General features: G+C 41.5%; 1 protein-coding gene and 1 non-coding gene across 2 annotated transcripts in view; one reads left to right on the top strand and one right to left on the bottom strand.

The window, feature by feature from the left end:
• UTP20 (UTP20, small subunit processome component) overlaps positions 1-23919 on the bottom strand; it is a 109074-nt gene that overhangs the window by 5652 nt on the left and 79503 nt on the right. The window contains exons 44-57 of the mRNA XM_025403576.1: positions 18743-18841; positions 17066-17233; positions 15206-15372; positions 14152-14293; positions 12567-12683; positions 10632-10802; positions 9967-10098; positions 9364-9474; positions 7593-7672; positions 7088-7157; positions 6791-6973; positions 5919-6050; positions 5125-5257; positions 1404-1591 (exon numbers count right to left, since the gene is read on the bottom strand). Of these exons, the coding sequence (XP_025259361.1) occupies positions 1404-1591; positions 5125-5257; positions 5919-6050; positions 6791-6973; positions 7088-7157; positions 7593-7672; positions 9364-9474; positions 9967-10098; positions 10632-10802; positions 12567-12683; positions 14152-14293; positions 15206-15372; positions 17066-17233; positions 18743-18841 (1893 nt within the window). The remainder of the gene's footprint in view (positions 1-1403; positions 1592-5124; positions 5258-5918; positions 6051-6790; positions 6974-7087; positions 7158-7592; positions 7673-9363; positions 9475-9966; positions 10099-10631; positions 10803-12566; positions 12684-14151; positions 14294-15205; positions 15373-17065; positions 17234-18742; positions 18842-23919) is intronic.
• On the top strand, positions 21952-22053 carry LOC112635728. Its single transcript, XR_003122057.1, has one exon. It is a non-coding gene; the product is annotated as a small nucleolar RNA U13 (small nucleolar RNA).

Here is a 23919-nt window from a genome sequence, read left to right as displayed (position 1 = left end):
TAACTGCTCCCTTCTACCTGCCCTAAGCATTTCATCCTAAATAAATGGGATAGTTTCACAGTCTGGGGAGAAACAGGTAATAATCCTCTACATTTTTTTTTTTTTTTTAGATTCTCACTCTGTGGCCTGGGCTGGACTGCAGTGGAGTGATCTTGGCTCACTGCAACCTCTGTCTCCTGGGTTCAAGCAATCCTCCTGCCTCAGCCTCCCAAGTAGCTGGGATTACAGGCGTCTACCACCACAGTTGGCTAATTTTTTGTATTTTTAGTAGAGATGAGGTTTCGCCATGTTGGCCAGGCTGGTCTCGAACTCCTGACCTCAGCTGATGCACCCACCTCGGCCTCCCAAAGTGCTGGGATTACAGATGTGAGCCACTGCACCCGGCCAATCCTCTACATTACTAGTAGGGCACTTTGCAACAGTCCAATATTTTTTTCTTCCTCTTTTCTTCCCTTCTACCCTCCACTCATTCAATATTTATGGGGTTCCACTATGAGTGAGAAATTGTGTTAGGACCTAGGAAACCAGAGACACATATATCATGGCCCCTAACATTTTCTTTCTTTTTTTGAGATAGGATCTCGGTCTTGCCCAGGCTGGAGTGCAGTGGCATGATCACAGCCCACTGTAACCTTGACCTCCCCAGGCTCAGGTGATCCCCCTGTGTCAGCCTCCCAAGTAGCTAGGACTATAGGCATACACCACCATGCCCAGCTAATTTTTGTATTTTTTGTAGTGATAGGTTTTCGCCATGTTGCCCAGGCTAGTCTCAAACTCAGCTCAAGTGATCTGCTCACTTCAGCCTCCCAAAGTGCTGGGATGACAGATGTGAGTCACCATGCCTGGCTTGGCCCCTGACATTTTCATGAACGTGATCTCATTTACATCATCAACAAGGTTATTAGGAGGCAAGACAGACAGTATTAATCTTATTTTCCAATGCTGATAAAGAACTTAAACATTAGCTGGGCGTGGTGGCACGTGCTTGTAATCCCAGGTACTCGGGAGGCTGAGGCAGAAGAATCCCTTGAATTCAGGAGGCGGAGGTTGCAGTGATCCGAGATCACACCACTGCATTCCAGCCTGGGTGACAGAGTGAGACTCCATCTCAAAAAAGGAAAATAAATAAATAAATAAATAACCTAAACATATAATGGAAGATGGGCATGCTAAATAAGCAAATTAAAAGTCTAACTACACTAATGGTCTAAAAATTATCTTTGAAAAAACCCTGGCCTTGAGAGTGGCCCCTCTCTAGTGACTAATATTCCTATTGATTCACCTGTACAACAAATTGTTGGTTGGAAGAGTTTCTCCCAAGGGCTGGCTCAAAGATAGTTACATGAACCAGAAGGAACGTCTTACAGTCACGAGGGAAGGAAAAGGTTTGACAGAAACCTTACCTTTTGGTCAAGGTCACTGGCTAGGAACTTGATTGCTACAGGTTCTGGGAGGTTTCTTTTAGTCTTTTTGGTATTCCATTTTTGAATAAGCTCCTCTGGCTGGCAAGAGGCAAAGAGTAATCCAAAAATCTGGGCTGCTGTGAGCCACACCCAGTTGTGTGGATGTCTCAGGTGAGAGTGCACATGACCTAAGGACACCAAAAAGCATTCACGGATGTCAAATGGCCTTCCTGATTGTTTACAGGTAAATATGACGAAGTGAAGCATTTACAGAGTATTATGTGTTTGGAGTGGGGAACCAAATATGAACAAAATAGGTCAGTGGCTGGGAAGTGGGGGCAGGAGATGAAAAGAGATTGGTTAATGTGTACAAAAATAGAATTAGATAGAAGGAATAAGTTTCATGTTAGACAGCACAGTAGGGTGACTACGGTTAACACTGATGTATTGCACATTTCAAAATAGCTGGAAGATTTGAAATGTTCCCAACACAAAAAGATAATAAGTTCAAGGGGAAGGATATTCTCGTTACCCCAATTGGATTACTGGACATTGTATGCATGTATCAAAATATCATAGATACCCCATAAGTAGGTATAATTATGCATCGATTTAGAAAAAGACAAATAGTCCTTGCTTGCCAAAAGCCCACAGAAGCTAGAGAGAAGTGAGGTGGAAGAGGCACTGGAAACGACTAGAAAACCAACTCCTAGAGTGGTTAAATGACTCTACTGGGGTACAAACAGACTAGTTTCATAAGAACTAGTTTCAGATTCAAGGGAGATAAGGTGACATTAACAGTTACATTTTCTTTTTTTTTGTTTAATTTTTCTGAGACAGGGTTTCATTCCCATCGCCCAGGCTGGAGTGCAGCGGTATACTCTTGGCTCACTACAACCTCTGCCTCCTGGGTTCAAGCAATGCCCCTGCCTCAGCCTCCTGAGTAACTGTTACTCAGGCACTCACTACCACACCCAGCTAATTTTTGTATTTTTAGTAGAGACAGGGTTTCATCATGTTGGCCAGGCTGGTATTAAACTCCTTAAGTGATCCACCTGCCTCAGCCTTCCAAAGGGCTGGGATTACAGGTGTGAGCCACCGCGCCTGGCCAACATTTACATTTTCTAAGGTAATATAAGTATGTATATAGGTATAGGCTTGTTTCTAATCAGTAGAATTGGTGGCTCCAAGTAGCTGCCTGTAAAGCTATCATCTACTTACTGAAGGTTTTCTATATGCCAGGGACAGGGCTAATTGTGTTACATGTATTATCTCATAACAATTCTGTGATGTTGGAATTATAATTTCTATCTTACAGATGAAGAAACAAGTGTTCCAGAGAGGCTGTGTGACATGCTAAGCTATAACAGGCAGAGCCAGGCCTGGGCCCCAGCTTGATCTGACCTTCCAACTCTTAATTCTTCAGCATTTTTGGCTACATGGCCATTCTCCATACACCGTACTCAGAAAGTATTTTTTGTAGAGATGGGGTTTTGCCATGTTGCCCATGCTGGTCTCGAACTCCTGAGCTCAAGCAATCTGCAAGCCTCACCCTCCCAAAGTGCTGGGATGACAGGCATGAGCCACCATGCCCAGCCCAGACCCTAACATTTTCATGAACATGATCTCATTTAACCATCAACAAGTTCTTAGGAGGCAGCACAGACAGTATTAATCTTATTTTCCAATGCTTATAAAGAACTTAAACACATAATGAAAGATGGGCATGCTAAATAAGCAAATTAAAAGTCTGACTACACTAACGGTCTAAAAATTATCTTCAAAAAAACATTGGCCTTGAGTGTGACCCCTCCCCAGTGACCACCACTCCACTGAGCCCCAAACTTCCCCTTCCCTGCTGTATCTCCCCTCTGTGTAAAGGAAAAAGAAAAGAAAAAAGTTTTAGGCTGGATGCATGCCTCATGCCTGTAATCCTAGCACCTAGTTGGGAGGCCGAGGCAGGTGGAAGTCAAGAGATGGAGACCATCCTGGCCAACATGGTGAAACCCTGTCTCTACTAAAAATACAAAAATTAGCTGGGTGTGGTGGCACGCACCTGCAGTCCCAGCTACTCAGGAGGCTGAGGCAGTTGAATCGCTTGAACCTGGAAGGCAGAGGTTGCAGTGAGCTGAGATCGCACCACTGCACTCCAGCCTGGCGACAGAGCGAGACTCTGTCTCAAAAAAAAAAAAAAAGTTTTATAATGTGGGTGTTGGGGAACAGGATAGATTAACCATGTCATATCTCAGTTTTAGTCTTTGCTGCTATATTTCATAGACATATTTTTACTTTTGATCTATACGAATCTTTGTAATAATCTGGCCATGTTGCAATGAAGCCACACCTGAGTAGGTCATACGGTAACCTTGTTATTTCTCACAAAATCTGAGTTCTGGCTCTTAAACCAGGTGAATACTTTATTTCATTTAACAACAGACCACATAAGTCGTGGTCCTGGCCAGGCGCAGTGGCTCACGCCTGTAATCCCAGCACTTTGGGAGGCCAAGGCAGGTGGATCACCTGAGGTCAGGAGTTCAGGACCAGCCTGGCCAATATGGTGAAACCCCATCTCTATAAAAATACAAAAATTAGCCGGGTGTGGTAGCATGTGCCTGTAATCCCAGCTACTTGGGAGGCTGAGGCAGAAGAATCACTTGAGCCTGGGAGGCAGAGGAGGTTGTAGCGCGCCGAGATTGTGCCATCGCCCTCCAGTCGGGGTGACAGAGCAAGACTCTGTCTCGAAGAAAAAAAAAAAAAAGAAAAAAAGAAGTGGTTCCATAAGATTATAAAACAGTTTGGAACTACTCATTAAAAAAAATACACACTGTATTTTTACTGTACCCTTTCTATGTCTGGCTACATTTAGATACACAAAGACCCTGTGTTACAAATGCCTACAGTATTCAGTACAGTACATGCTGTACAGGTTTTTAGCAATAGGCTGGACCACATAGTCTAAGGGTGTAATAGGCTATACCATCTAGATTTGTCTAAGTATACTGTTAGGAAGTTCAAACAACAAAATCGCATAATGACATATTTCTCAGAACGTATCTCTATTGTTAGGTGATGCACAATTGTGTGACAACTTGTGAAACCATTTAGTAAATAATGGCATATGTACATAACGGACTACTATATAGCTATTTAAAAAAATATCTACTAGGTGTGTTATAGATAGTAATATGCTTACTCAGGTACAAACAGGATATCAAAGTTTATATGGAACTAAGCAACCTCTCAAAAAAAACCCTATGCCTATTGAACAAAAGAAAGACTGGATGGAAATATAGACCACAAGTGCATATATCAAAACAATACATTGTACACCATAAATATATAGTTTTTACTTCTCAGTTGTACCTGAGGGAAAATAAATAAATAGGAAAAAAAGAGACACATATCTGAAATTATTAACTACCAAACAGGACTTTGAGAATTTTTTCCCTTCCTTTTATTTCCCCAGAATAAATATTCTTTCTTTTATAAATGAAAGGTATTACTTATGAAATCATAGATATGTTTTTTTTTTTCTTCCAGAAGGGAACATTTTCACTGTAATCACTCTGAAATCACCTTTTAAGTTTTTTCTCATGGACTCTTTTCCTGACATTGTATACTTTCTGAAGTATTCATATTCGAATTTCTCAAATCTACTTTCAGTAATTCTATGACAACAAATGTATTTGTTTTTAGATTTAAATAAAAAAGGAAAACTTACTCCAGATTTTACTCAAAGTCTCAGCGGGTTTGGTAAACTGAATAATATTACATTCCTTGATAAGTTTAGTTATCAGTGTAAGAAAATTAAACAGAAGGCGATCTGCAGCTTTTTCTTCAGTTTCCTCCATGATCTAAAAACAAGACAGATGTAAATCAATATAAACAACAATCTGAAAGTATCTGATGGACATTTTTACTCCAGCATGGTAATCCACCCGTTTCGGAACCTCTCTTGGCACTCCTGACATTGTGGGCCAGATGATCCTTTGCTGTGGGGGCTGCCATGGGCACTGTAGGATGTTACCAGCATCCCAGCTCCTCTATGTTCTAGACGCCAGTAGCAACCCCACCCTCCAGTTGTGACAATCAAAAATGTTTCCAGACATTGCCAAATGTCACCTGGGTGGGCAAAATTGCCCAAGTTGAGAACCTTTGATCTTCATATACCATGAAGATACTTTAATTCTAATCTCCCAACGCCCCCCCCCTTTTTTTTTTTTTTTTGAGTCAGGGTCTTGCTCTGTTAGCCAGGCTGGAGTATAGTGGCACGGTCCTCCTGCCTCATGCCTCCTACAGGCATGCGCTACCATGCCTGGCTATAGCGCTCATTTAAGTTCCAACTACACTGAATTTTTGCTTTTAGGATAAAAGACACTGTTTGAACACAAATATTTAATCAGTTAGCTATAAATATAAATATTTAACCTATAAGCTAATATCTAATCTGTTAGCTACATCACCACAAGTAAAACTCTAAGTTAGAAAAGTTGTATTCCCTAGCAAATTACTTACATCTTTAAAGTTTTCAGGATCAATTTCCTTTTCAATCACAGGAAGGACCGTTCCAAGTCTTTTCTCAAAATCAACTCCTTCACTTTCCACAAACAAGCCACAGATCAGGGCAGCAAGCTGTCTATTTAAGCGCTACCAAAAATAAACCACAAGACAATGTCAAGAGAACTTGGGAGGCCTTTTCTGAAACTGTAAAACAAAGGTGGGCATTATTTTGTCCTCAACATTCAGAGACAATAAACATTTCTTTCTGATGCCAGAAATCAGTAAATTATGAGGCTTTGATGGCCAATATACAAAATGTGGGGAAATTTTTACACTCAAGAATAACGTTTTAAAAAGAGGCATTATTATTATCCACTGAGTACTTTAATATTTTTTTTTCCATTTTAAATGAAAAGGAAATGGAAAGAAGTCTCATGCCCACCCCACATTAAGTGGGTACGCAACAAGTTACTCATTAACACAGGGCATGTGTTGTTTATGTTTCACAAAGATGGGCCAACAATGATGGTGGGAGAGGTACCAAGTGGATAAAAGGATGAAAATTACATTTCAGAAATCGAATATGTAAAATTGGAAACAAAGGTATTCATCATTAGGAGCTGGTTAAGTAATTTATGATACATTCATGTAGCGGAATACTTTCCTAACAATAACATAGTATGAATACACGTGATTTTTATATTACTTTCTATAACTTCTTACACTTTGGGAAACTTTAAGAATATACTATTTGCATAATCAGACAAAAATAACACTATGTGGAGAAAAAAACCAATTCAACAGTGTATAACATATATTCTTACTTAAACTATGATCCCCAAAGCTAATACTTGTCACTGAACTGTGACAAGCACAGCAATGCACACCTTTTTTGCTCCAAACCAAGTGGTAACCATATCAAACAGCCAGTCTTTTTTCTCGAGGCTGATTTTACCAAGTAGGGACTTGATGGTCATGGATGCCATCTTTTTGCATGTGGCAGAGTCATCATTGATCGTCATTAGACAAAGAGGGATAAAGAACATTCCACAGTTCTCATGGAGCAGCCCCTAAAAGAAAAGAGGCACGTGTGAGCACTCAGAACGGAATTCCTACAGATGCTCTAGCAAAGGGGGACTGAGGACTTTCGGGGGTCACAGGGCTTATCTCTGGGGTCACGGTACCTGAGGGAACGTGTCAAAGAGATAGGCGATCATTTCCAAGGTGGACTCTCTCCCGGTCTCGTGTTCGTAACTAGAGGAAGGACATTAGGTGGATTTGTTAGTATCTTCTAAATTTACCAATAATTATTTAAAAATGTAAAATGTTGTATCAAGGTGTCAGTTTAATTCTTTAAAAAATGGAAAATGTTCTGTTTCCCTACTTTTAATGCTTGTATATATCCATTAAGCTACCATTGTGCAGTTTTAAATGCAATTGTGTCAGATTTCAACATTCTCCTAAGTGGACTCTTAGGACAATCAACAGGTAAACTAGGTTGAAAAGCAACTCAGAGAAAGGCTATATGAAGCCAAGCACAATGTCTGATTATCGAGTTAATGAGTCATATAACAATATGCTCAGAGAATGCACCATTATGCTTAGGCCTCGTCCTTTTTAAGACAGCCGCCATGTTAAAGGGAAAGAAGAAACTGCCCTCCGCCCGTTGTAGTTAACAGCTAAGCTTACTTCAGTTGAGCGAGCATGAATTCCAAGTTTGGTCTCAGTTTGTCACCCAGGGGATAGTCAAGAATATATTTCAGAAAAACCTGGAACAAAAGTCACACAGATGATTATTTGGATCTCGTCTCCAGTATTCCTGTTTCCTAAGCTGCTTTCTGGAACTCACTGGTAGGTTATAAAAACTTTCAAGAATGGCAATCAATCAGGCTTTCCAATGGACTCCAGCTAAATCTGCCTATAAAGTCAATAGCAACTGTGACCTTTCGTTTCTCCCACCATTTATCTAGTCCTGCCCTATGGTGCCTGACAGAGGCAAGCCCTGGCCCGCCACTGGCACTGTGGTTTAAGACTTCAAATCTAAGCCCACAGGTTGGAAGCTGATCTCTCTGTGACAGGTGGTGACAGGTGTGCCACAGTATGGACTGTGGTCCAACCTGGTATCTCCCCTTCAACAAGAGTAACAACATGGTGATAATATCAATATTGATAATGCATTTACTATAAACCCTCTATGTGCCAAGCACTGCCTTAAGTGTCTCTCAGTTAAATCTCATCATTCCCATAGGAAGTACGTGATAGTAGCCCACTTTCTAGTTGAAGGGAATAAAGTTGGTCCAGAGACAATAAGAAACTTGCTCAGGTGACACTGCCAGAATTCCATGCCTAGTCTGTGTCCAAAGGCTGCACTTTCAAACCACTGTAGTATCTAGCCTCCTTTATTAATAAACTGTGAGAACTAAGCGACTTCATTCAAGTTTCCAAAGCCTGCCTTTCCCTAGCCATAAAATGGGGATACTGTTTCTTCTGAAGGGTACTTGTAAACAGAGGTCATGCATTTAAAATGCTAGGCACACAGCTAGTGCTTAATAGCAGTTGACCCTTCTTCTTCCTAATAGTAGCCAAGCAATTATTTCCAGAGACATGCGTCTTCCCTTCCTGGCCTCCTCAGCAGCCCAAACCCACCTGCAACCCTGAGTTCCTATTTCCAACTTAGACCTTTCCACCTCCTTGGGCACAGTATGTGCTCATAAAATTAGATATTGACAGATGTATAGATACAAACCTGATTCTGTCACTCCTCTCCCTAAGGATTTAAATAGCTCCTTACTATTCTTAGAAAAAGCCCTGCTGGGCGCCGTGGCTCATGCCTATAATCCCAGCACTTTGGGAGGCCAAGGTGGGTGGATCACGAGGTCAAGAGATCGAGACCATCCTGGCCAACTTGGTGAAACTTCATCTCTACTAAAAATACAAAAATTAGCTGGGCATGGTGGCGGGCGCCTGTAGTCCCAGCTACTCGGGAGGCTGAGCCAGGAGAATCGCTTGAAAATGGAAGGCGGAGGTGGCAGTGAGCCGAGATCGTACCACTGCACTCCAGCCTGGCGACAGAGCGAGACTCCATCTCAAAAAAAAAAAACAAAAAAAACAAAGCCCAAAATCTTTAACAAGACCACAAGGGCCTGCCCAACCTGGCTCCCCACCCCTCAGTTCACTTACCTGTGTTGAGCTCCTCAACCCAGCTAAGCTCTCACTCACCTCAAGCCTCTACTGCCCTCTCACCGGTAAAACTAAGCCTTTTTCTTCCTTCACATTTTGGCCGGCCTGTCAGTCCCCAGAAAAGCCTCCCCTGACCTCCTGCACCAGGATGCCCGAGTCTCAGCATAAAGCACCAACATGACACAAGGTAGTCTTCAGAATTCAGCCAATGTTGACACCTCTGTCAGACAGACGCAGCAGGGCCCAGCCCTTGCTATGGGGATAAGTGCTCTCTACAAACCTGTCTGCACTGGACCCTGGCAGGTTCACTTTGTGCAGAGACTGCCAACTTGGATACTTTCCGCATGACATCATCGATTTCTGGGACCAACAGCTTCCTTGATAAAATTGCCTAAGACACAAAAGACACACTCATTTCATGTGTTCTGCTGCAGATGGATGGAAGCAGAGTTGATGCTAAAGCAATCACAGGAAATTTTCAAACATAGTAAAGTAACTTCAAAAGAAAAAGGATACACACTTAAGCACAAAGAACACACAACACTTAAACGCACACTTCAAATTGGTAAAAATTGTGAATTTTTAAAAATGGTGAGTTTTATGTTATGTACATTTTACTACACTAAGAAGAAAAACATATAAATAAAAAGATAATACCTGTATTTGTACAGAATTCCCTGGAAATGTTAATACAGAGCTCACATTTAAACATTTTTCATAAGCAAATGTTTGCCTGTAATTGACCCACCAAAATCATAATAATCTTTACAAATTACTCAATTTCAGAGGTCTACGGCTAGTCAAAACACTATGATCCATGTGTTCAAAATACCTGCTGTGAAGCTCATAAACTGTAACAGTCAACATTCTGGTGACACCATACCTTCAGAAGACCAAAGGCAGTGGCTTGTCTTGAAGTATCATAAATGTCCTCCTCAGCATAGGCCAGTAGAACTTGGAGCTGTTTTTCAGTTATCTGGTAAGACTTGACTTTCTTGACAAGTATGGTCACACACTGCGAGTTACAATAGTGATGTTAACAGCCAGCACATCCCACAGTTGGGATCCAGTGAAATGACAAAGACTTAACACAACACACAAGTATGCTTTTCTTCACAGGATGCCGGCCCTCTAGCCTTGGCAAATTGCTCTGGAAAAAATTCTGGCCATAACCACAAAGGGCAATGGGGAAAACTAACTTTGATGTTAATCCTGGTTCTAGTTTTTTATGAGCCAGGGTCTCGCTCTGTCACCCAGGCTGGAGTGCAGTGATGTGATCATAGCCCACTGCAGCCTCTAACTCCTGTCAAGTGATCGTCCTGCCTCAGCATCCCAAGTAGCTGGGACTACAGGTAGACATCACCATGCCCAGTTAATTTTTTTTTTAATGTAGAGACAGGGTCTCGTTAAGCTGACCAAGCTGGTCTTGAACTCTTAGGTCCAAGCAGTCCTCCCACCTCAGCCTCCCAAAGTGCCGGGATTATAGGTGTAAGCCACTGCGTCCGGCTCCATCCTGGCTTTTTCCAAGTGCAAGTGAAGACATCTCACCTTGAAACAATTGACCACCAGGTGGAAGTTCTGGCCCCTGGCAGCCCCGAGCTTTGCATAGTCCTTCAGCAGAAGGAAGAGGTGTTTTGTCAGCTGCTCTGCTTTTGTTTCTATGGAAGGTAGCGGGAACCTCAAGACCCAGATGAGGCATTGTAGAGCACCCGTGATCACCTGAAAAAAAACAAAACAAAACACCACCAACCTGTGATGTGACCGAATCCAACAATCCAGCACCTGAGGCTATGCAGACTCTTTAAATGATTGTGCTGAATAAATAAGATGCTAAACCCAGCCCACTCTGAAAGAACTGTGCCCAAAATGTAAGAAGACAAAGACATTTCCATTTCCTGATTGTAGAAGAATTTATTGCTTATCCATAACAATGGATCCTTATGATGGTAGATCATAAGGAAATAAGAAAAGGCACCATATTCTTTTCATAATTTAATCTTTGTTTAAACATTTTTGGGCTGGTCTTGAACTCCTGGGCTGAAGTAATCCTCCTGCCTCAGCCTCCCAAGAGCTAGGGTCATAGGCCCGAGCCACCAAGCCCGGCCATATTTTTAACCTACTGATAGGGGTTTATGGAGGTTATATGATTTGGATAGGTTGGTCAATTTTACAATTCTTTTTGGAAAAATACATCTTAAATGACTTTTATGTTTTCTAGAATGGTACTTCAATGTAATCTGCTCTTACTAAGCTTGAATTAGGTATACAAGGCACTCTACTGGGTATTATAAATACAAAGATAAAAAGGATACTATCTCTGGAACAACTGACTAACAGTTCATATAGTTAAGTGCTATTACAAAAGATATGGAAAAAGTGTGCTGAGCTCCCTGAACCTCCAAGGCCAAACCTTTGAAAGCACCTGGATCAGCTAGTTCAGCTCTATCTAATAATACCTGTGCTGCTCTGGCTGCTGAGAGTTCCTCAGTGGACTGGATTAAGACACAGAAGAGCAAGCTTGGGAGTCAGAAAGACGTTGGCTTACATCCTAGCTCTGCAACTGATGACCTGTTTGACTCTAGAGATGTTACTTAACCTCTCGGCAGGTTCATCTGTAAAGCAGGTGATATGAGAAAAATGGGACCTGTGTAGGCATTGGAGTCTGACAGACCTAGGTTCATAGCCTAGACCTGTACTTAGACCCTCGCCCTAATTTTCTCATTTATAAAACAGAAATAGTAAGAATATATGCCTCAGGGTGGGTTGTGAGGATCAGAAACAATGTTCTTCGGATTCACAGCATGGAGCAGTAACAGTAACAAAGGTGACAATGATGATGACTGGTAAGGGGACAAAATCCTTCACCCTGATGAAGTTGTGAGGATCAAATGAAATACTTAATGTACCTAGGAGGGCTTTTAAAACTGTTAAAGTCTATCCAAATTTATAGAATTAGTAAATTGGGAAGTGATTTAATGTAGCAAATAGTGGTGGTTCATGATGTCATAAATCCCTTTAAAAACGCAATAATCTCGGCCAGGCACAGTGGTTCACACCTGTAATCCCGGCATTTTAGGAGGCCGAGGTGGGCGGATCATCTGAGGTCAGGGGTTCGAGACCAGTCTGGCCGACATGATGAAACCCTGTGTCTACTAAAAATACAAAAGTTAGCCAGGCATGGTGATGTGTGCCTGTAGTCCCCGCTACTTGGGAGGCTGAGGCGAGGCTGAGGCAGAAGAATCCCTTGAACCTGGGAGGTGGAGGTTGCAATGAGTCAAGATCACACCATTGCACTTCAGCCTGGGTGACAGAGCTAGACTCTGTCTCAAAAAAAAAAAAACAAAAAACCCACCAACCAACCAAACAAAAAAACCTCAATCATCTCATAAAGCTTGAGCCCAGGCATAACCATTAGGTATTCTGCAAAACATAGTTCCTCTGAAGAAGAAAATGCTCCAGTGCAGAGTGCAAACCGATGCTTACCTTCACATCCATGGAGCCCAGGCAGTCTATGAGGAGAGACACAAAAGGATCCAGCATTTCCAGGACATGCTCACTTGAAGACTTGATCTTGGAAGTCTTCAGACTCAGATGCAGCAGCTAACAGAGTTCAGAAAGATATTTCACATTAGTTGCCCATTAGACCAGATGAGTTAGGTAAATGTGAAATGATGTTTATAGAAAAGCAAATGTTAAGATACTTCTATTTGAAATGATAAAATTTTTTTAAGGAATGACAGACTGCCTGAGAGGGTCTCAGTAGGTCAAGGTGAGAGCTTGCTGTGCAGCTGAGATGCTACGTCTGTTTACCAGAGTCCATTTTCTCAGGATCTACTGTGATTCCAGGCACTGGCTCAGTATGCAGGACATGGCAATAACCAGGATGGACATGGTCTCTGCCTTGATGTATCTTAGGCAGACTCTAAGGAAATGATGACATGTACAGGTAGGGTGCTTTGAGAGTTCTGTGGGAATCTGGTAGAGCAAAGAGTGGGTGGTGAGCTCCTAGGGCAGGAAAGAGTATGGTGACTTTCTAGATGGGAAGGGAAGCCACGGTGGCTGGAACGTGTGTTAGAAAAGTGCGAGTCAATGAAGGGTTTTAAAAAGAAAATGATCAGATTTATTCTTTTAAAAGCTCACCATCTTTTATTTCATTATTATTACTGTTATTTTTTTAGAGACAGGGTCTCACTATATTATCCATGCTGGAGTGCAGTGGTGCGATAATAGCTCACTGCAGCCTCAAACTCCCGGGCTCAAGTGATTCTCCCACCTTACCCTCCTGAGTAACTAGGACTACAGGTACATGTCATCACACCTGGCTAATTAAAACATAATTTTTTTTTTTTTTGTAGAGACAGAGTCTTGCTATGTTGCCCAGGCTGGTTTCAGACTCCTCTCCTCAAGTGATCCTCCTGCCTTAGCCTCCCGAAGTGCTGGGATTATGGGTGTGAGTCACCATCTTTTAAAAAAAATTCAAAGTAGTTCAGAGGGGCTCATGGGCAAAGCACCAGTAAGACCTTAATACACATTAGAGCAGAATCATTAATTCTGGGACAGTTACATCTTTTAATGAAAGTGCTGGAAGAGATAAATAGTAAATGGACCAATGCACCTGTAAAAATAAAAAAATCTAAAATGTATTTACAGTAAGGCATTTCCAATGGAAGTGAGCAGTACTAGAAATTCAACAGAAGGGCGGGCGCGGTGGCTCACACCTGTAATCACAGCACTTTGGGAGGCCGAGGCAGGTGGATCACGTGAGGTCGGGAGTTCAAGACCAGACTGCCCAACATGGAGAAACTCCGTCTCTACTAAAAATACAAAATTAGCTGGGGTGGTGACACATGCCTGTAATCCCAGCTACTCGGGAGGCTGAGGCAGGAGAATCGCTTGAACCCGGGAGGGGGAGGTTGCGGTGAGCCAAGATGGCGCCATTGCACTCCAGCCTGGGCAAAAAGAACGAAACTCTGTTTCAAAAACAAACAAAAAAAAAGAAATTCAACAGAAGATTAAAAGGTGCAGACTCCTTGAAAGTAGCAAGTCTCATTTTAAGGTTAATTCTTACCCGAAGCCCGGACTCAATAAATATGTGCATGTTGGTTTTCCTGCTCACAACAGCTTTCTGTCCGCCTCGAACTGGAGTTGGGGGAAGCAGTAGGCAGCTCTGGGGTGGCAGACGTGGATCTGGTGCTGGGGCTACTGGATTTCTGTCAATCACGTGACATGAGAAGAGGGGAAAGAACACTGTCAGCTGCATTCCAAGAAGTCACAGTGGCCTTTCTAAAGTGACGACAGCCCAGCACTAAATAATGTGCCATTTGCTCGGGTTTTGCACCCCCCCCAACCCCCAAACCATGAGACACAGAAGATTATTAGGCTGTTGATTAAGGTTACTAGGACAATATATTTACATTAAGATCAACAGCAGGACACTCCCTTGTTCGATTTCTGAAAATAAATGCCAATGAGTCTCTCTTAGACCACAGAAACAAAAGGAAGTTTACTAATATATAAGATTTTTTTTTTTACTCTGTTGCCCAGGCTGAAGTGCAGTGGTGCGATCTCAGCTCACTACAACCTCCGCCTCCCGGGTTCAAGTGATTCTCCTGCCTCAGCCTCCTGTGTAGCTGGGATTACAGGTGCCCAGCACCATGTCTGGCTCATTTTTGTATTTTTAGGAGAGACGGGGTTTCACCAAGTTGGCCAGGCTGGTCTCAAACCCCTGACCTCAGGTGATCTGCCCACCTCAGCCTCCCAAAGTGCTGGGATTACAGGCACGAGCCACTGCACCTGGCTTTTAAGATATTTTAACATCTTTTAAGGTCTTAATCTCTGTTTAATCAGAATACAAGATATAGATTTTAAATCTATCCTATCTTTGAACCAATAAATCTTTAAAACAAAATGGTATCAGAGAAATGCCAAAATAATTGTCTGCTGTCACAGCTACCTCATTTATGAGAAAATCTCATGTTGAAATGTATCACACCATAAAGTACCATCTGAGAACTCAGGTGGATACAATTTTATTTTTTACTAAAGCAAAGTATTAAAACAACCCACAGAATGGCTTATCAGACGCAGAGACCTAAATGACAGGTTTTTTTTTTCCAACTTACTTTTCTTTCTCTGTTAACAGGGGAAGATTTTCACTGATCAAACCATAACTGAGTAATAGAATGGATTCAGCCGTCATTTCCTGATTTACGATTAATCCCACTGTGATTCGGCGTAAAGTTTCATGAACTTTTCGGGCCAGTTTCAAACTCGTGGTATTTTGTAAGATCTAAAGGCAAAACACAAATGTCATGCTGAGATGACACAGAAATGCATTTTGATTTGTCATAATGTGGTTTTCTTTTACATATTGGCTTTCTAATATATGTTTGGCTTTCTCCTAATTAAAAAACATTCTTAATATAATTTCAAACACAGATATAACATATAAGGTGAAAGTGACCTATAATCTCAACCCCAGGAAGAACCACTGTGCAGGCTTGTGAGCCTCGGGGTTTCCTCCACTCCCTCCCTGTTCTCTGCTGGTGAGGCCTCAGGGCACAATGCCAGAGATCTGAGACTTCTGAGTTAACATCAACTCTCCTGGTACATTAACAGGAGTAACTTAGAGGCAAACACACACACACACACACACACACACAATCAACAAAATGTATTCACTCCTCATAGAACCATGAGAATGAAGTGCTGCCATGGCCAAGCCTCAGGGTCTGATATCAATTATTGGGCCAAATCAGAGGAACCTAATGGGAACCAGGATCAGCAACCTCAGGAAATACTCGGTGCTTCAGAGTTATTATCTTGCATGAGACATAGTATTAATAAATCTCAATACCTTGGAGGGACTTTGTAATATACATCACGGCTATATGTGCTCTGTTGTCTCTTTTTCATCCACAAAATGCATCTAAAATTCTTACATAAGGCTCAGATAAAACTAAATGCATTCTAGGAGCAATTATGGAGTTCATCTAGCACCAGAATATTTAGACCTAATGTAATTCATGTCAATAGATAGCGCTCTTTGCTCTAGTTTTAATACACAAAACCAATAAATCACTAACATTTACTGATGTTCACCTCTGCAATAGGCACAGAAATCAACAGGAAGGTGGGTAAATTACAGTCCCTGAGCTTCAGGAGGCAGAATGAAACCATGGTAGGAATGTGAACTTGGATCTGAAAGATCTGGAACTAAACCCTGACTTTTCTCTTTAACCATGTTCCTTTCTACCTTTCCAAGCCTGAATTTTCTTACTTGTAAAATGGAAGTACCATCAATCTCACAGGGTGTGCAGATTAGGAGAGAGAGCGTAGCAGTGCTTAGAATATAATACGTCAATAAATGCCAGTTTTCTTCCTCTTGGCAACCTGGAAGTGGCAACCTGTGTCCAAAGGCTTTGTAATATCTATTTGCTCATAATTAAAATGAATTTTTTGGTAAATGTAAATATACATTTTTAATCGAGACAGGTTCTTGCTATATTGCCCCAGGCTGGTCTCGAACTCCTGGGCTCAAGCAATTCCTGCCGCCTTGGCCTTCCAAAGTGCTGGATTTACAGGTGTGAGCCACCATGCCGGGCCTAAAATAAATTCTTAATAAAATTTCAAACACGGACATAACATATAAAGAAATGTTACTTATAACCTCAACCTCAGAGATAAGCACTATGTGGCTTGTGTGCCTCAGGATTTCTTCATGTTCTTAGCTGCTGACTTGACCCAGCTACAATATTCATCTGCACTCAATTCTTGCTGCCTTTCTTTCTCATCTCATGGTTTACACTGGGGACTATGCCTTTTGAATCAAAGCACTCACTGGCCATATGGTCCTCGGGACCTAGCACCTAAGGAAATCATGCATGATCAAGAACAGTGTTTCAGGTTGCCCCGCATCATTCCTTTTAGGAACTCATGAGATTCCAATGCTGTGATCTCCTGAATTGCATTCAAGTCCTTACCTCTTTCAAGGGAAGGATAAGTTTTGTAACCTGATCTTTTCCTACAAACTTGCCCAGGATTTCATAAGAGTCGTAACTTTTGCTTCTTCGTGCTTCCATGACTTTGGAGAGGATCTGCTTTACTTCCTTCTCTTCAGCAACAGCACCAAACAACTCATGGTTAAAAATCTTTGGAAGAAAAAGGACAAATGGCAATTATGTGCACTCAGCAAGATATGCCAACATAAGCAGTTACTGAAGAGAGGCCCTGACATGTCCTAATCAAAGAAATGCAAGTTGGACTGGGCTCAAGTTAGATGGAAGAAATTTCTTTTAGAATGCACTTGTTTTCAATGCAATTTAGGGATCAATTACTTAAAAAACAAACACATAAGAAACACTTAAAGGTTGATACTAATGGGAAACAAAGAAAAATCCTTCACAGATGTACATATATAATTGTATGACTGTATAGACAGTTACTTCTTTTTTGATGCACCAAAGAGTAGCTTAATTTCCCTTCAAGAAGTTCTCAGAATCTTTGCAATCTAATTATTTACACTCTAATAATAAATTACAAATATTTGCAATCTAATTATTAATCTAATTAATTAATTATTTGTTTTTTGAGACAAAGTCCCACTCTGTCACCCAGGCTGGAGTGCAGTAGTGTGATCTCAGCTCACTGCAACCTCCACCTCCTGGGTTCAAGCAATTCTTACGTCTCAGCCTCCCAAGCAGGTGGGAATACAGGCATTTGCCACCCCACCTGACTAATTTTTGTACTTTTAGCAGAGATGGGGTTTCACCATGTAGCCCAGGCTGGTCTCAAACTCCTGGTCTCAAGTGATCCACCCGCCTCAGCCTCCTGAAGTGCTGGGATTACAGGCGTGAGCCACTGTGCCCGGTCTAATGTAAATATTTAAATTGAGATTCAAAATGTTAGTGTCTACATTTTAAAATAAATGAACAAAAATTTATGTGGCAAATTTATTCTCTTCACAATTGTAGTCTCCAAATTAGCATACTATCCAATTTTTTCTTTTCGTTTTTTTTGAGACAGAGTCTCACTCTGTTGCCCAGGCTGAAGTGCAGTGACATGATCTGTGCTCACTGAAACCTACACCTTCCGGGTTCAAGCGATTCTCCTGCTTCAGCCTCCTGGGTAGCTGGGATTATAGGCGCACACCACCATGCCTGGCTAATTTTTGTATTTTTGTTAGAGATGGGGTTTCACCATGATGGCCAGGCTGGTTTTGAACTCCTGGCCTCAAGTGATTTGCCCACCTCAGCCTCCCAAAGTGCTAGGGTTACAGGCATGAGCCATAGCACCCAGCCCAATTTTAAAAGTTATTATTAATTTCCCATTGTATTATAAATAAAGCTCCTGTGAACATAATTTATTTCTTAAAAATAGATTCTTAGATGTGACTGAAAATCTTTTCTCATTTCAAAAGCTCTTGATACAAAATGGCAACTTACTTTCCAGAAAGATCATACCAATTGATGAGCTCCTTGCAGTGACAGAGTGCCCATCTCGCTTTAGTCTTAGCTTTTTAAACCTCTGCTAATCTAAAAGATGAGGTGTTACATTATTTTCATTTTTATGGGCTATTATTATTTCTTATTTTGTGAATTGATTTTTTTGTGTCATTTGCCCACTTAAAAAAAATTAGAATTCATTTCTGTAAGTCTTACCTCAATCATTATATCCAAACAAGAGTCCAAATCCCCGACTTGCAGCTTATTGGTGAGGCCTTGCAGCAACATGTGAACAGTGAAAGTCAGCACATGGACCTAAGGTAAGATGCACAGTAACAATATGAATGTTAACAGTGTCACACTAGGAAAACATAAGATCTAGGAAGCACTGCAAAGAGCACACTCAGAGTTTATATGTCTTCTATTGCCAGGAGAAGCTTCCAGAAATGACACAGTTATTTCACTATCTAAAATCTTATAACCAAATGATCACTTTGTACCAAAGGTGTTCAGAAACACACTACCATTCTTAGATCTGTTGTTGGGACTAAACCAGGCCAGTGATTTATAAAGAGAGGCACAAGAGTCTTGAACTTTATTTATTTTTATTTATTTATTTATTTTGGAGACAGAGTGTTGCTCTTGTAGCTCAGGCTGGAGTGCAATGGCGCGATCTCGGCTCACCGCAACCTCCGTCTCCCGAGTTCAAGAGATTCTTCTGTCTCATCCTCCCGAGGAGCTAGGATTACGGTCACCCAGCACCATGCCTGGCCAATTTTTTTGTACTTTTAGTAAAGGTGGTGTTTCATCATGTTGGCCAGGCTGACCTCGAACTCCTGACCACAGGTGATCCGCCTGCCTCAGCCTCCCAAAGTGCTGCGATTACAGGCGTTAGCCACTGTGCCTGGCCAAGAGTCTTGAACTTTAAAAAAAGAAGACCAACCTGTGAATTAAGGAGCTTGCCCATGTTGAATGCAATCAAAGCTTGTAAATAAAAGGTTATGAAGGAAACAAGTTTTTGCACCCCATAGCAACCAAGCTGATGTTTCCTGAGAGCTTATTACAGGGTAGGTACTGTATGAATACCTTGCATGTATTACATCATTTAAGCCTCACTCAGCCAATCTATGGAGTAGGTACTACATTATGAGCAGTTTTTAGATGAGGAAGCTGAGGCACAAAGAGGTCATGGGTAAGAACTGGTGGAGTGAAGATTAGAAATCAGTCTCAGGCTCTACAACAGGTTATCCTGCCTCTCAAGCTTTTTGAATTCTTTATGCTGCTTCTAGGGCTGTGAAATTATCAAGGTAAATATCAGATAATGGTCATAGGCTAAGGAAACACATTTAGTTGTCAAAACATAGATTGGGTCTTAAAGGCATAGTTTCTTATGTACTTACTTGTGATCTTTTTTTTTTGGAGGCAGAGTCTTGTTCTGTCGCCCAGGCTGGAGTGCAGTGGTGCGATCTCAGCTCACTGCAACCTCTGCCTCCTGGGTTCAAGAAATTCTTATGCCTCAGCCTCCAAAGTAGCTGGGATTACAGGCATGTGCCACCATGCCCAGCTAATTTTTATATATACATATTTTTTAGTAGAGACAGGGTTTCAGCATGTTGGCCAGGCTGGTCTTGAACTCCTGACCTCAAGTGATCTGCCCACCTCAGCTTTCCAAAGTGCTGGGATTACAGGTGTGAGCCTCAGCATTCGGCCCCTACTTGTGATCTTTAAGTACTTTTATATATAGACGGGTTTCCAACTTACATTGTTTTGATCTATGATTTTTCAACTTTATGATGGATTTATTGGGACACTATCTCATCAAAAAAGTCAAAAAGCATCTGTATTTGAAATGTTTGCTGTGAAACTTATATATATATATATATAGAGAGAGACAGGGTCTTGCTATGTTGTCATGCTGGTTTTGAACACCCTGGGCTCAAGGTGTTCACCTCCCACTTCGCCACCTGAGTTGCTGGCAGTAAAGGTGTACACTACTGTGCCCAACTTTCCTATAACTGTAAAAAATCCTTTTGGTGGGGGTGAGGATGACGAGTGATGCTCAAAGAGAACAATTCTGGTACAGTCTACATGATCAATACTAAAGCTGAAATCAGTTGTTCTCTCAACTCTAATTTAGTTATTTTAACAAATAATGGGATAGACTTGAAGAACAGATGGTTAGAGAAAAAAAGGGCTACTCATTTAAATACCTCAGGTGTTCCTTAAAAATGTGTGCCTGAACCCTCAAGAACAGAGATGTGTTCCTCCTTGTATGTCCAGTTCCCAACAGACCATGTCTTGCAATGCTGTGGTGGTGGCAGTGGCCTTGAAATGAGGACGAGCGGAGTTACAACTCTGGGAGGGGAAGTTTCCTCTACATTCATTGGAACTATAGTTCTGAGAGGGTTGGCCTAGTCTAGTTGCTTTTCTCTTTCTGTCTTGCCATTGCTTGGCCCCTGACATGGGCACAGCTGCAGGAGGCACATGGCAGAGTGGGAAAAATAAAGCCCCAGTTTTCTAGCAGAATGACTTAAATGAATGCAAAAATTAAGTGTCAGCAAAGAAATAGAAGATCTAAAGAAAAAATAAATGAATATTTTAGAACTGAAAAAACCAAAAACTGAAATAAGAAACTCATTGGATGAACTCAATTGCAGAAAGATATGAAAGAGGGAAGAGTTAGTTAACCTGCAGATAGACTGAAAGAAATTATCCAACCAAAACAGAGTGGAAGGAGAGCAAAAAAAAAAAAAATATATAAATATATATATATATATATATATATATATATATATATGAATACAGCCTCAGGAACCAGTGGGAGAAAAACAAACATTCATTTCACTGGAGTCCCAGGGGAGGAGAAAGAGTGCACTGCAGGAAATTTATTTTAAAAAATACTGGGGCTGGGTGCGGTCGCTCATGTCCGTAATCCCAGCATTTTGGGAGGCCAAAGCAGGCAGATCTCTTGAGGCCAGGAATTTGAGACCAGCCTGGATAACACGGTGAAACCCCATAGCTACTAAAAATACAAAAACAATTAGCTGGGCGTGGTAGCTCATGCCTGTCATCCCAGCTACTTGGGAGGCTGAGGGATGCAAATTGCTTGAACCTGAGAAATGGAAGTTGTAGTAAGTCAAGATCATACCAGTGCACTCCAGCCTGAGTGACAGAGCGAGACTGTCTCCAGAAACAAAACAAAACAAAACAAAAACACAAACAAATACTGGCTGAAGCGTCTTCAAATGTGGCCAAGAAGCTCAGCAAATGCCACACAGAATAAACCCAAAGAAATCCACACTTAGACACATCATGATCAAACTGCTGAAAAATAATGGCAAAGCCTTTAAAGCAGCCCAAGATAAACAGCACATTAGTAAGAAGGGGACAACAAATTGAATAACTCATCAGAAAGGCAGGAAGGGATGCTTCATAATTTGTAAGTGTGATGATGGGGTTTTTGTGTTTATGTGTGAGATGTGTCTCCTTCAACCTTGTTAAAATAGTTGGGCATTATCTGCCTGATACGGAAAAAAAAGAAAAGACAGGTTGGAAGGAAGTAGAACAATATTTTTAAAGGAAAGAACTAAACAGCTAAAAAGAAAGAACCGTTAAAGTGAAATTATATATCCAGCAACAATATGTTTCAGGAATGAAGGTAAAAGGAAGACATTCATAGAAGAAAACTAAGAGAATCTGTTCCCACCGTGCCTGCTCCATAGCATTGCTAAAGGACACACTCTGGACTACGGCAAAATGATATTAGAAAGACGTGTGGAAATTCAGAAATGAAGGAAGAACAGCAGAAACAGTAAATCTCTAGGTAGAACAGACTACTCTCCCTCTTTTTTTGGGAGGGGGTGGGGTGGGGACGGAGTCTCGCTCTGTCACCCAGGCTGGAGTGCAGTGGTGCGATCTTGGCTCACTGCAAGCTCTGCCTCCCGGGTTCACACCATTCTCCTGCCTCAGCCTCCCGAGTAGCTGGGACTACAGGCGCCCGCCACCACGCCCGGCTAATTTTTTGTATTTTTAGTAGAGACGGGGTTTCACAGTGTTTGCCAGCGTGGTCTCAATCTCCTGACCTCGTGATCTGCCCACCTCGGCCTCCCAAAGTGCTGGGATTATAGGCGTGAGCCACTGCGCCCGGCCCAGACTACTCTCCTCTTGAGTGCTGAGAACTTGTGTGACAATTATAAGTAAAAATTGTAATACTGCCTAATGAAGTTTTCAATATACGGAGATGTTAATACATAAAGAGCTATAATACAAAGGGTGAAGGGCAAAGGGACCTACAGGGTGATATGGTTTCTACATTCCACTTGAATTGGTAAAACACTGATTCTCAGTAGACTCTTGAAAGTTAAGTTAATATATGGTAATCTATAGAGCAACTACTAAAAATCTATACAAAGAAAGATAGTCAAAATGAATATGACATTTCTTAGTGTGTTAGATTTACAGTCTATAGACTAGGAACCTTACCCATCAACAAACTAGGATGTACAAGGTAAAGCTAACTACCAGGAGTCTTAATCATATAGATGGTACCAAAATTGTTTTCTTCAAGCATCATTCTTCATCCCCAACCCAACAAGTAACATGGCTGCTTACTTGAAAAGAACAAGCTACAGCGTTCCTCAAACTTCAAATCACCCAGGGATCATATGAAAATGCAGTTTCTGTAGGTCAGGTGTAGGACCTTTAAATCCTGTATTTTTCACAAGCCCCAGATGCTGCAAATACTGTCTGTCCAGGTGCCATGGTTGGAGCAGCAAGGGGCTAGATACCACATAACCACTCGGACTGCTGCGTATTCCACTTGGTGCTCTTATTTTATTTTTTTGAGACAGGGTTTCACTCTGTAGCCCAGGCTGGAGTTCTGTGGCACAATCACAGCTCACTGCAGCCTTGACCTTCCAGGCTCAAGCAATCCTCCCACCTCAGCTCCCTGAGTAGCTGGGACCACAGACATGTGCCATCAAGCTTGGTTATTTTTATTATTGGTTTTTGTAGGGAAGAGGTCTCACTATGTTAACCAGGCTGGTCTTGAACTCCTGGCCTAAAGTCATCTCCCTGCCTTGGCCTCCCAAAGTGCTGGGTGTACAGGCATAAGCCACCGCACCCAGCCCCTTATTTTATAACTTACATTTTATATTCCAACTCTTAAACAAATGTGTATGTTCTTTATTATTCATACCAGTGATAACACAGTCAATACACATTCAAAAATAATTATATTAAGAACTCAGAGAATATAAAGCTTGATATGAAGTAATTTGAGAGAAAAAGGTAGGTCATGTAACCCAAGCCTACGAGGATCTTTTAAAAATCAGATATAGGAACTATTCAAATAACAGATTTCCTTAATACTAATTAGAAACTTTTGAATATTA

This window comes from Theropithecus gelada, chromosome 11 (genome assembly GCF_003255815.1).
Source record: "Theropithecus gelada isolate Dixy chromosome 11, Tgel_1.0, whole genome shotgun sequence".
Lineage (NCBI taxonomy): Eukaryota > Metazoa > Chordata > Mammalia > Primates > Cercopithecidae > Theropithecus > Theropithecus gelada.
Note: the sequence above shows the minus strand (reverse complement) of the source record. Positions and strands in the feature narration are given on the sequence as shown.